At 39.8% G+C, this 12883-nt stretch overlaps 1 protein-coding gene across 8 annotated transcripts in view; it reads left to right on the forward strand.

Moving 5' to 3' along the window:
* The window catches only part of PIK3CB (phosphatidylinositol-4,5-bisphosphate 3-kinase catalytic subunit beta), a 190824-nt gene that overhangs the window by 155186 nt on the left and 22755 nt on the right, over window positions 1–12883 (forward strand). For all 8 annotated transcript variants that reach the window (XM_004278966.4, XM_049710091.1, XM_049710090.1 and 5 more), the window contains 2 exons: window positions 11538–11716; window positions 12542–12651. In XM_004278966.4, coding sequence (XP_004279014.1) covers window positions 11538–11716; window positions 12542–12651 — 289 coding nt within the window. The remainder of the gene's footprint in view (window positions 1–11537; window positions 11717–12541; window positions 12652–12883) is intronic.

Raw genomic sequence — 12883 nt, forward strand, 5'->3', positions numbered from 1 at the left:
TCCAGCCTGAGTCTGAAGGCCTGAGAACCTGGAGAGCCAACAGTATGAGTACCAGTCTGAAAGCAGAAAGACTTGACACCCAAGAAGAGCCATTGTTTCAGTTCAACTCTGAAGGCAGGAAAAGAACAATGTCCCAGCTCTAGGCAGTCAGGCAGGTGGAATTCCTTCTTTCTTGCAGGAGGGTCTGCCTTTTGTTCTATTCAAATGTTTGGATGAGGCCCACCCACATAAGGGAGGGCAATCAGCTATATTCAGTCTACCTATTCAAATGTTAATCTCATCCAGAAACACCTAGAATAATGTTGGTCCAAGTATCTGAACACTCCTTGGCCCTGTCAAGTTGATATGTAAAATTAGCCATCACAGGTCAACTTGGCATCCATATGTAGCTCCTTAAACCCTTACTTAATCTCTAAATAAAGCCAATAACAAGGTCAAAATTCCACCTAACATGATACAACGAGGCTGAGTACCACCAATTACTCGTTAACTTCTTTCTCAGAGGAGGAGACAATCTCGAGTGGCGTTTGTTCTTCTCCTTAATTCCCTGTAAATTAAATAGTATGTTGTAAAATTAATAATACTTAAATATTAAGATTTAAGTAATGATATAAAGTTAATGTATCTTATGTTACATGTTAAGGGAATAAGAGTGAGAAGGAAACAAAGATATTTGTTATATATGTGTGTATATGTGTGCATACACCCGTATTCATAACAAAATAAGATATTCATGACAGTCCTCATTTCTGTAACTGATCACGTGGTTATATCTGGTATTTATCACTACCATCTTCTAACCCATCCTGTATTCCCTTTGTCTTCGGCAAGCACCTCAGTTGGTTGTGTCCTTTACATGCTGGGATGACCTAAAGCTTCATTCTTGAAGAGTCTAGGCCATTAGTAGTCCTACCTGGATTGACTTGTAATTTCCCATTGATCTTAATCACTGGACTTGGTAGTACTAAGAGATCACCTATATTCTAGACATACTCTTCCCTAATTTCTGCTTTGCAGTCAGGATCAATCATCCTAGCCAGCACCATAATGTACTTCTTTGCCTGTTGATCCAGAAGCATGAGGAGCCCAAAATGGCTGGGCAGGAGTCTTACCATCCAGTTCAATGGAATTGTTGTGTCTCCCAGTAGAATCATTCTTCTCTCTGTAACTAAGACCTCTGTGCCAACAGAGCATAAGATCTCAGGAACAGGAGGCAAAAATTTTGTTAGTGGGTCATTAGGGGTAATAGTGAGAGGGTACTACTTCCATTTTCACACCTTCATGGACCTGTGAATCCTGGCTATTGGAGAAACAGCATCATATATTGGATGCTGATTCAGAGCATATACAGCCTTCTACAGAACCTTGTCCCAGCCCTGCAAGGTATTCACATCTAGCCAGCACTGTAATTGTCTTCAAAAGGCCATTCCACTGTTTTATCAAGGCAGCTACTTCTAAATGGTAGGGAACATGGTAAGACTAGTGAATTCTATGAGCACGAGCCCATTGCTGTACTTTATTTGCTGTGAAATGAGTTCCTTGATCAGAAGCAATGCTATGTGGAATGCCATGATGGTGGCTAAGGTATTTTATAAGTCCATGGATGGTAGTTTTGGCAGAAACATTGTAGGCAAATTCATATCCAGAGTGTTTGTTCCAGTAAGAATAAAGTACTGCCCTTTCCAGAAGGGAAGCAGTCCCATGTTATCAACCTGTCATTCCATAGCTGGCTGATCACCCCCAGGAAATGGTGCCATATTGGGCGCTCAGTGTTGGTCTCTGGTGCTGGCACATCAGGCACTCAGCAGTGGCCGTTGCAGGTGGGCTTTGGTGAGTGGAGGTTTATGTTGCTGAGCACATACATAACCTCCATCCCTGCCACTGTTCTCCATTGGATGGTGACCGGGTTGGCTGAGGAAAGGCTGGCTGGTATACATGGAATGGGTCATCCTATCCACTTTATAAAAATCTTCCAAGGTTAAATTTTGGTGAGCATACAGTGGGACAAAAATATCTTTTATTTTTTTGCCCATTCAGAGAGGTCTATCACATACCTCTTCCTTAAATTTCACTAGTTTTCCAATCATGTTCCTTCTAAGTCTCTGACCAGTGTTGGTCACAGCTCGTGAATTGCTATATAATTGCACATATGGCCATTTCTCCTTCCAAGCAAAGTGAACAAACAGGTGCACTTTCTGAAGTTCTTCACACTGGGAGTATTTCCCTTCACCACTGTCCTTCAGGAATGTTCCAGAAGGGGGCTCTAGTACCACAGTTGTCCACTTTTGTATGGTGCCTACCTATTGTAATCCAATAATCTGTAAACCATGGTTAAGTCTTCTCTTCCTGTGTCAGCTGATCATAAGGAACTCCCCATGAGGCCATGCTGCAGGATAGGATAGAGAAGGTAGTATAACAGGAGTGAGAAACCACGGACATTTGGGCCACTTCTTCATGTCACTTGTGCCTTCAGGACCCGATTGGGCCCAGTCTCGTATATAACCACGTTCACTTGATGATGGAGTGCCACTGTGCTTGCCCATCTTTATGTGTGGTGGGTCAGATAACACCTGGTTCATGACAGGCAGCTCAGGTTGCATGGTTACTTCATGGCCAGTGGTTAAGCGTTGTCTCTACTGAAACCCAGAAGCAAGCTAAGAGCTGTTTCTCAAAAGGAGAGTAGTTATCAGTAGGGCATGGTAGATTTTGTTTTTCCCCAAAATCCTAAGGACCTGTGCTGTGATTCACCTATAGGAGCCTGCCAAAGGCTCCAAATAGCATCCCTATATGTCACTGACAGATCTAGCACCATTAGGTCTGCTGGATCATGTGGCCACAACTTGCATGGCAGTTTGGGCCTGCTGCAGAGCATTCTCTTGTTCTGGGCCTCACTCAAAACCGGCACCTCGGGCTTTCCTGGTGGCGCAGTGGTTGAGAGTCCGCCTGCTGATGCAGGGGACACAGGTTCATGCCCAGGTCTGGGAAGATCCCACATGCCGCGGAGCGGCTAGGCCCGTGAACCATGGCCACTGAGCCTGCGCGTCCGGAGCCTGTGCTCCGCAACGGGAGAGGCCACAACAGTGAGAGGCCCACGTACCGCAAAAAAAAAAAAAAAAAACCCAAACTGGCACCTTTTGAGGTGCTGGGTCACTCAGTAAATAGGCCAGAGTGCATGAGGAATATGTTGCCTCCAGAATCCAAAGAGGCCCACTAGGTGTTGTGCCTTATTTTTGGTTGTAAGCAAATAAATTATTCTTCACCTTAGAAGGGATATCTTGACATGCTCCATACCACTTTAACCCTAGAAGATGCACTGAGACTGAAGGCCTCAAATTTTTGTCGGATTTATTTCCCACCTTCTAACATACAAATTTCTTTAAGTCTAGAGTAGTTGCTACATGTTACTTACTAGGTTCAGTCAGCACAATGTTATCACTGTAATGGATCAGCATGATATCTTATTGAAAGGAAAGTCGATTAAGGTTCCGGCAAGCTAAACTATTACATAGAGCTGGAGAATTGATGTACCCCTGAGTTAGGACAATGAAAGTGTATTGTTGGCCTTGCTAACTTAAGCAAATTAATTATGGGGGTCCATATTGACACATACGGAGAAAAAAAGCACTTGTCAGATCAGTAGTTGCATACCATGTATCAGGGGGTGTGTTTATGCAGTGAAACTACATCTGGTATACCACCTGGTTAATGCTGTAACAATCCACTGTAATTCTCTAAGAGTCATCTATCTTTTGTACAGGCCAAATAGGCAAGATGAATGAGGATGTGATGGGAATCACCACCTTGCATCTTTCAAGTCCTTGATGATAATACTAATATGTACAGTTACTCTAGGAATGTTTTTACTGTTTTCTTGGGAAGAGACAGTTGTAATAACTTCCACCTGGCCTTTCCCATCATAATAGCTCTCACTCCACGGGTCAGGGAAACAACATAGGGATTCTGCCAGCTCCTGAGTATATCTATTTCAGCTATGCGTTCCAGAACTAGAGAAATAACCACAGGATGGGCTTGGGACCCACTGGGCCCACCATGGAACAGATTTGTGCTAAAACTCCATTGTTAACTTGGCCTCCATAAGCCCCTACTTCGGTGGACCTCTGATGTTTTGGATCTCTTTGAATTAGTGTCAATTCAGAACCAGTGTCCAGAAGTCCCTGAAAGTTCTGATTATTTCCTTTCCCCCAGTGAGCAGTTGCTATAGTAAAAGGCCATGGGTCCCTTTGGGGAAGCCAGGGGAAAGTCAGTTTCAGTCTGGTTGATATAGGAGAGTTCACAGGCATCATTCAGCGTTGATGAAAGTATTGGGGGATTTATTAACTTTTTAGTGTGTCTAAGCCTATGAGTACATATTAGAGAAGTGAGGTGTTTATTATTGTCATGGTGTAAACGTAGACCATAAGCTGTATGTGACTGTAAGTATTACAGTATGTAAGCTGTAAGTATTAGCAGGGTAGTTTCATCTAGCTGATATAAACTGAAATCAGTATATTCAGTCCACCTAACTGAAATTTTCTGTAGTATTAAATATTCTCTCCCAGACTTTACTTTTTGGTACTACATTGTTTTTTCCTTGTGGCAAAGACTCCCCTACCTTTTTACCTTTTCTAACTTCTCTATCTCATTTGAAAGCCATTTGTTTCACCACTCCTAACCTGCTGTTCATTCCTATGCCTCTGTGGTATCACACCCTAATTTTATATCAGCTCTCTGTAGTATTATAATTTCCAGTTCCACTACACCTTTTTTTTTTTTTTTTTTTTTTTTGCAGTACGCGGGCCTCTCACTGTTGTGGCCTCTCCCATTGCGGAGCACAGGCTCTGGACGCGCAGGCTCAGCAGCCATGGTTCACGGGCCCAGCTGCTCCACGGCATGTGGGATCATCCTGGACCAGGGCACGAACCTGTGTCCACTGCATTGGCAGGTGGACTCTCAACCACTGCACCACCAGGGAAGCCCCCACTACAGTTTTTTAACTCATTTGCATTGCCAGAGGAACTACCGTAGGTTTTCATAGATGATTTTAATATTTACGGTTTTTCAACAGAATACACATTTTTCTCAAGTGCTCATGGAACATTCTCCAGGATAGATCATATCTTGGGTCACAGATCAAGCCTTGGTAAATTTAAGAAATTGAAATTGTATCAAGTATCTTTTCCGACCACAAAACTATGAGGCTAGGTATCAATTACAGGAAGAAATCTGTAAAAAATACAAACACATGGAGGCTAAACAATACACTACTTAATAACGAAGTGATCACTGAAGAAATCAAAGAGGAAATCAAAAAATACCTAGAAACAAATGACAATGGAGACATGACAACCCAAAACCTACGGGATGCAGCAAAAGCAGTTCTAAGAGGAGAGTTTATAGCAATACACTCCTACCTTAAGAAACAGGAAACATCTCGAATAAACAACCTAACCTTGCACCTAAAGCAATTAGAGAAAGAAGAACAAAAAAACCCCAAAGTTAGCAGAAGGAAGGAAATCATAAAGATCAGATCAGAAATAAATGAAAAAGAAATGAAGGAAACGATAGCAAAGATCAATAAAACTAAAAGCTGGTTCTTTGAGAAGATAAACAAAATTGATAAACCATTAGCCAGACTCATCAAGAAAAAAAGGGAGAAGACTCAAATCAATAGAATTAGAAATGAAAAGGGAGAAGTAACAACTGACACTGCAGAAATACAAAAGATCATGAGAGATTACTACAAGCAACTCTATGCCCGTAAAATGGACAACCTGGAAGAAATGGACAACCTGGAAGAAATGGACAAATTCTTAGAAATGCACAACCTGCCAAGACTGAATCAGGAAGAAATAGAAAATATGAACAGACCAATCACAAGCACTGAAATTGAAACTGTGATTAAAAATCTTCCAACAAACAAAAGCCCAGGACCAGATGGCTTCACAGACGAATTCTATCAAACATTTAGAGAAGAGCTAACACCTATCCTTCTCAAACTCTTCCAAAATATAGCAGAGGGAGGAACACTCCCCAACTCATTCTACGAGGCCACCATCACCTTGTGACAAACCAGATAAGGATGTCACAAAGAAAGAAAAGTACAGGCCAGTATCACTGATGAACATAGATGCAAAAATCCTCAACAAAATACTAGCAAACAGAATCCAACAACACATTAAAAGGATCATACACCATGATCAAGTGGGGTTTATCCCAGGAATGCAAGGATTCTTCAATATACGCAAATCAATCAATGTGATAAACCATATTAACAAATTGAAGGAGAAAAACCATATGATCATCTCAATAGATGCAGAGAAAGCTTTTGACAGAATTCAACACCCATTTATGATAAAAACCCTCCAGAAAGTAGGCATAGAGAGAACTTTCCTCAACATAATAAAGGCCATATATGACAAACCCACAGCCAACATCGTCCTCAATGGTGAAAAACTGAAAGCATTTCCACTAAGATCAGGAACAAGTCAAGGTTGCCCACTCTCACCACTCTTATTCAACATAGTTTTGGAAGTTTTAGCCACAGCAATCAGAGAAGAGGAAATAAAAGGAATCCAAATCGGAAAAGAAGAAGTAAAGCTGTCACTGTTTGCAGATGACATGATACTATACATAGTGAATATAAAGATGCTACCAGAAAACTACTGGAGCTAATCAATGAATCTGGTAAAGTAGCAGGATACAAAATTAATGCACAGAAATCTCTGGCATTCCTATACACTAATGATGAAAAATCTGAAAGTGAAATCAAGAAAACACTCGCATTTACCACTGCAACAAAAAGAATAAAATATCTAGGAATAAACCTACCTAAGGAGACAAAAGACCTGTGTGCAGAAAATTATAAGACACTGATGAAAGAAATTAAAGATGATACAAATAGATGGAGAGATATACCATGTTCTTAGATTGGAAGAATCAACATTGTGAAAATGACTCTACTACCCAAAGCAATCTACAGATTCAATGCAATCCATATCAAAGTAGCACTAGCATTTTTCACAGAACTAGAACAAAAAAATTTCACAATTTGTATGGAAACACAAAAGACCCCGAATAGCCAAAGCAATCTTGAGAACGAAAAATGGAGCTGGAGGAATCAGGCTCCCTGACTTCAGATTATATTACAAAGCTACAGTAATCAAGACAGTATGGTACTGGCACAAAAACAGAAATATAGATCAATGGAACAGGATAGAAAGCCCAGAGATAAACCCACGTACATATGGTCACCTTATCTTTGATAAAGGAGGCAGGAATGTACAGTGGAGAAAGGACAGCCTCTTCAATAAGTGGTGCTGGGAAAACTGGACAGGTACATGTAAAGTATGAAATTAGATCACTCCCTAACACCATACACAAAAATAAGCTCAAAATGGATTAAAGACCTAAATATAAGGCCAGAAACTATCAAACTCTTAGAGGAAAACATAGGCAGAACACTCTATGACATAAATCACAGCAAGATCCTTTTTGACCCACCTCCTAGAGAAATGGAAATAAAAATAAACAAATGGGACCTAATGAAACTTCAAAGCTTTTGCACAGCAAAGGAAACCATAAACAAGACCAAAAGACAACCTTCAGAATGGGAGAAAATATTTGCAAATGAAGCAACTGACAAAGGATTAATCTCCAAAATTTATAAGCAGCTCATGCAGCTCAATAACAAAAAAACAAACAACCCAATCCAAAAATGGGCAGAAGACCTAAATAGACATTTCTCCAAAGAAGATATACAGACTGCCAACAAACACATGAAAGAATGCTCAACATCATTAATCATTAGAGAAATGCAAATCAAAACTACAATGAGATATCATCTCACACCAGTCAGAATGGCCATCATCAAAAAATCTAGAAACAATAAATGCTGGAGAGGGTGTGGAGAAAAGGGAGCACTCTTGCACTGTTGGTGGGAATGTGAATTGATACAGCCACTATGGAGAACAGTATGGAGGTTCCTTAAACAACTACAAATAGAACTACCATATGACCCAGCAATCCCACTACTGGGCATATACCCTGAGAAAACCATAATTCAAAGAGTCATGTACCAAAATATTCATTGCAGCTCTATTTACAATACCCAGGACATGGAAACAACCTAAGTGTCCGTCATCGGATGAATGGATAAAGAAGATGTGGCACATATATACAATGGAATATTACTCCGCCATAAAAAGAAACGAAATGGAGCTATTTGTAATGAGGTGGATGGACCTAGAGTCTGTCATACAGAGTGAAGTAAGTCAGAAAGAGAAAGACAAATACCGTATGCTAACACATATATATGGAATTTAAGAAAAAAAAATGTCATGATGAACCTAGGGGTAAGGCAGGAATAAAGACGCAGACCTACTAGAGCATGGACTTGAGGATATGGGGAGGGGAAGGGTGAGCTGTGACAAAGGGAGAGAGAGTCATGGACGTATATACACTACCAAACGTAAGGTAGATAGCTAGTGGAAATCAGCTGCATAGCACAGGGAGATCAGCTCAGTGCTTTGTGACCACCTAGAGGGCTGGGATAGGGCGGGTGGGAGGGAGGGAGACGCAAGAGGGAAGAGATATGGGAACATATGTATATGTATAACTGATTCACTTTGTTATAAAGCAGAAACTAACACACCATTGTAAAGCAATTATACTCCAATAAAGATGTAAAAAAATATTTCCTTTTTTTATTCATGTTAAAGTAACTGTATCTGATCCCTCCTTTTTGGAAAGCCCTTTAATGATGGTAATAATAGCTAACATTTATTCACCGCTTATTGTGGGCCATTTATTCTTCACAAGAATATGAGATAGATACTATTAGTCCCGTTAATTTTATAGTCAGATACTATTAGTCCCCTTAATTTTATAGTCCTTTTAAAGATATCTCATACCTATCAATTTCTCTTGTGTTCATGCCTACCATCCTTGTCCAACCCACTATCCTTTCTTACCTGGATGTCTTCATTAACCTCCTAAATTGTGCCCCTTGTTTCCATTCTTCTGCACGCACGCACGTGTGCACATGCACACACACACACACCTTTATTCTCTACCCAGCAGATAAAATGATCTTTTTAAAATGTAGATGTATTCCCTTTTTAAAATCCCTGCAGTAATATTCATTGCATAGGGAATAAAATCCAAATTTTAACAAAGTCTATTAAGACCCCACTTGATGAGGGCCCTACTTCTTTGGCCTCATTCATATGAGTAGACAGCACTGGATGTATTTTGGTTCTCTGGGAACCTCAGTTTGACTTTTATACCAGCAAACATATGACATATATCTTATCACATTATTCTTACTCTTTTCTTGACTGATGAACAGCCAGGGGAAGATTGTACCCTTTACATGGCAGTTCTTGTTATCACTGTAAACCTATAGTGTGACAAGGTGTTGAAACACTTAAAGTATTTGACTTATGGCCATGTGGGTGTTCCGAACGCTGTTCCAGGAAATGGATATCAACATAATTAGGGTTAGGCCCTGAAAATTCACAACTGTAGAAACATGCAAGAAATTCAAATTTGAAATACTTAAAAAAATTCTTGTTTGCATAGCCCATTTTTCAGCAAGTTCCCTTTTCACCAGTGTTTGTACAGCTCCTGAAATTGTTGAGAAATGGGGTGTCTGTGGTTTTGACAGATGGCTAACTTGGCAAGCTTCAGCAATCTCAATTTTATCACCAGGCTACATAGAACCTTTCCAGTTTCCTGTGAGCAAGCCCTCAGCCTGTCTGTAGAAACTGCATGCCGAATTCACCTCCCTACAGAGTCTTAGTGGTTTCCTTGCATAGAAGCAAAGTTCAAAAATGAAAATATGGTGTAAAATAAATCTCCTGTTCATCAAAATGCAAGCCATGGTGTTCATAATGTTTGTGCCTACATATTTTTTTTTGCCTACATATTTTATATGCTTGTTATACACAATTCACATGTTGATATATGTATTCTGTTTTTATCATTCGTTGTTTCTAGTTTTAATGACATAATGATAAAATAAAATATTCCTTTTTATGTTTTATACCTGGCTGAGGCTGGGTCTTACAGAATTTGACATAATATTACATGGAAAGACCTTGAGTTACTAAACAATAAAGTTGACTTCTCTTTCCTTGTTTTTTTTTAAATAATTTTATTTATTTTATTTATTATATTTGGCTGTGTTGGGTCTTCGTTGCTGTGTGCGGGCTTTCTCTAGTTGCAGCAAGCTGGGGCTACTCTTTGTTGCGGTGCACGGGCTTCTCATTGTAGTGGCTTCTTGTTTCAGAGCACGGGCTCTAGGTGTGTGGGCTTCAGTAGTTGTGACTCGCAGGCTCTAGAGCACAGGCTCAGTAGTTGTGGCGCATGAGCTTTGTTGCTCTGCGGCATGTGGGACCTTCCCAGACCAGGGCTTGAACCCGTGTCCCCTGCATTGGCAGGCAGATTCTTAACCACTGCACCACTAGGGAAGCCCAGTAAAGTTGACTTTTAAACACATGGTTTTATTTATTTATTTATTTATTTATGGCTACACTAGGTCTTCGTTGCTGCATATGGGCTTTCTGTAGCTGTGGCGAGCAGGGGCTACTCTTTGTTGTGGTGCGCAGGCTTCTCATTGCGGTAGCTTCTCTTGTTGTGGAGCACGGGGCTCTAGGCGCGCGGGCTTCAGTAGTTGTGGCACACAGGCTCAGTAGTTGTGGCTTGCGGGCTCTAGAGCCCAGGCTCAGTAGTTGCGGCGCATGGGCTTAGTTGCTCCACGTCATGTGGGATCTTCCCGGACCAGGGCTCGAACCCGTTTCCCCTGCATTGGCAGGCGGATTCTTAACCACTGCGCCACCAGGGAAGCCCCAGACACATGGTTTTGATTCAGTTGGCCATTGTTGATTCCCCTTGTACTACTTGCATGATTTTTTTTTTTGCATAAGTTTTGATAGCCAGGGTTACCTCATTATAAAAACCAGTTAATTTATACTTGAACAATAGCTACTGTTGTCTATATTCGTATCTATTTTATTGTACAAAAATTTACTTTATACTCTTAGTGGAAAGAGAATATACTGAGAAGATGTTATAGAAGAGTGATGACAAAGGTAGTAAGGTTGAATGTCAACCCCAGGGTTACTTGTACATAGATTTTCCTTTCGTGCTATGGAGTTGCCCAATTACAGTGGTTCAGATTAATTGTATTTCAAATTCTATTACTCAGTTAGTTGCAGAGTTCTGAGTAAAGTTTCATACTTATCTTCTTACCTATAATCTATGTCTCTTTACTTTTCTCTAGTTTATAAGATTTTATTTAAGAAAAGGTTCAAGAACATTTGAAAAATGTTGCTTTAAGTAACAAGAGGTAACAATTAATTTTTTTCGTTGTATCTAATATTCTTGTCATAAAGCAAGCACTGTTTTTACGTTAGCTGGTTGTCCTGCCTGTGTATTGTGGGGAGGAGGGTGGTGAGGGAATGGTATTGATTAATATTATCACATGATATTATTTTTAACATAAATGAATTTTGGTGGTGGGGAAACTTATTTTTCAGGTTGAAGCACTCAATAAATTAAAAACTTTAAATAGTTTAATCAAACTGAATGCAATGAAGCTAAATAGAGCCAAAGGGAAAGAAGCAATGCACACTTGTTTAAAACAGAATGCTTATCGGGAAGCCCTCTCTGACCTGCAATCACCTCTGAACCCATGTGTTATCCTCTCAGAACTCTAGTAAGTGACCTTCTGTACTGTGCTTAGTGAATCTCCCATTAAATAGCAATGCAGAAGGGATTTCTGAGTGACTGCCTTAGGGGAGCAGTAGGGACAGCTGTTAGCCTCAGTAAGTGGAATATAATTAAAAAAGGAAAATGTTAAAGTTCTCAAAAGTTATTCTTGTGTTAATAGGACATACGCCTTCTAGCTAAATTTACCTGTGGGATTAGTGAAAGTTAATGCAAGTTCATTTCCTTTCAATTGTATGTAATTAAATTTGCTTTCTATATTACTGGTTTCTAAGAGTTGAAAATCCTATGTAAGCAAAATGTTGGCAGCCATCATAGATTATTTACTAATTAAACTTTCCTATTTCAAAATGAGATTTTTGAATGAATTTAGAAAATTATTTCTCATTTTTACTTCTCCTACAAAAGTAATAATGGGAAAGTGATAATTATGTTCAGTATATCAGTATGCAAAATTGATCCCTCTTTAAGAAATCAAGAATGGAGTTACAATCCAATGTTACATTCTGATTTTTATTGTTTATGTATAATAACATAAAGTTAAGGAAGAATAAGGGAAGGAAAGGAGGAATTTTAAATGTAGCCATGAGAAGGGCAAATCTGGGTTTTCAGTCCAGCTCACCTGGCGTCACTACATGCCAGCCAAGCCTAGCATTGCGGTTGCTTTTCTGCCAAGAGGAAATGTTCTCGTTCTGACTTCCGTATACCTGGAACAGGTGAGGGGTTTTCCCAAGCCTAGTATATCATGGCAACGTTACAGTCTTGCCATATCTTTAAATTGAAGTGGGCTAATTTTCCCCTTTCTTTCTTTCAGTATTGAAAAGTGTAAATACATGGATTCCAAAATGAAGCCTTTGTGGCTGGTGTACAACAACAAGGTGTTTGGTGAGGATTCAGTTGGAGTGATTTTTAAAAATGGTGATGGTATGTACGGAGGTTTTTACAGTGCCAAATTTCTTAGTATTTTTCATTTGCTGTCCATTTGTTTTATCTGAAAGGTGATGTGTAAATGTATAACAAACAGATGGCAGCCAAGAGGTAGCTATCAGTGGTCATAAATTTGAATTTGGCATGTCATAAGTCCCCTTTTTTTTTTCGCTTTGGAGAATGATTTCTACAGCTTACTTACTTATGTTGTTCTAATAAGCCTTCCTTT

Source organism: Orcinus orca, chromosome 5 (genome assembly GCF_937001465.1).
Source record: "Orcinus orca chromosome 5, mOrcOrc1.1, whole genome shotgun sequence".
Taxonomy (NCBI): domain Eukaryota; kingdom Metazoa; phylum Chordata; class Mammalia; order Artiodactyla; family Delphinidae; genus Orcinus; species Orcinus orca.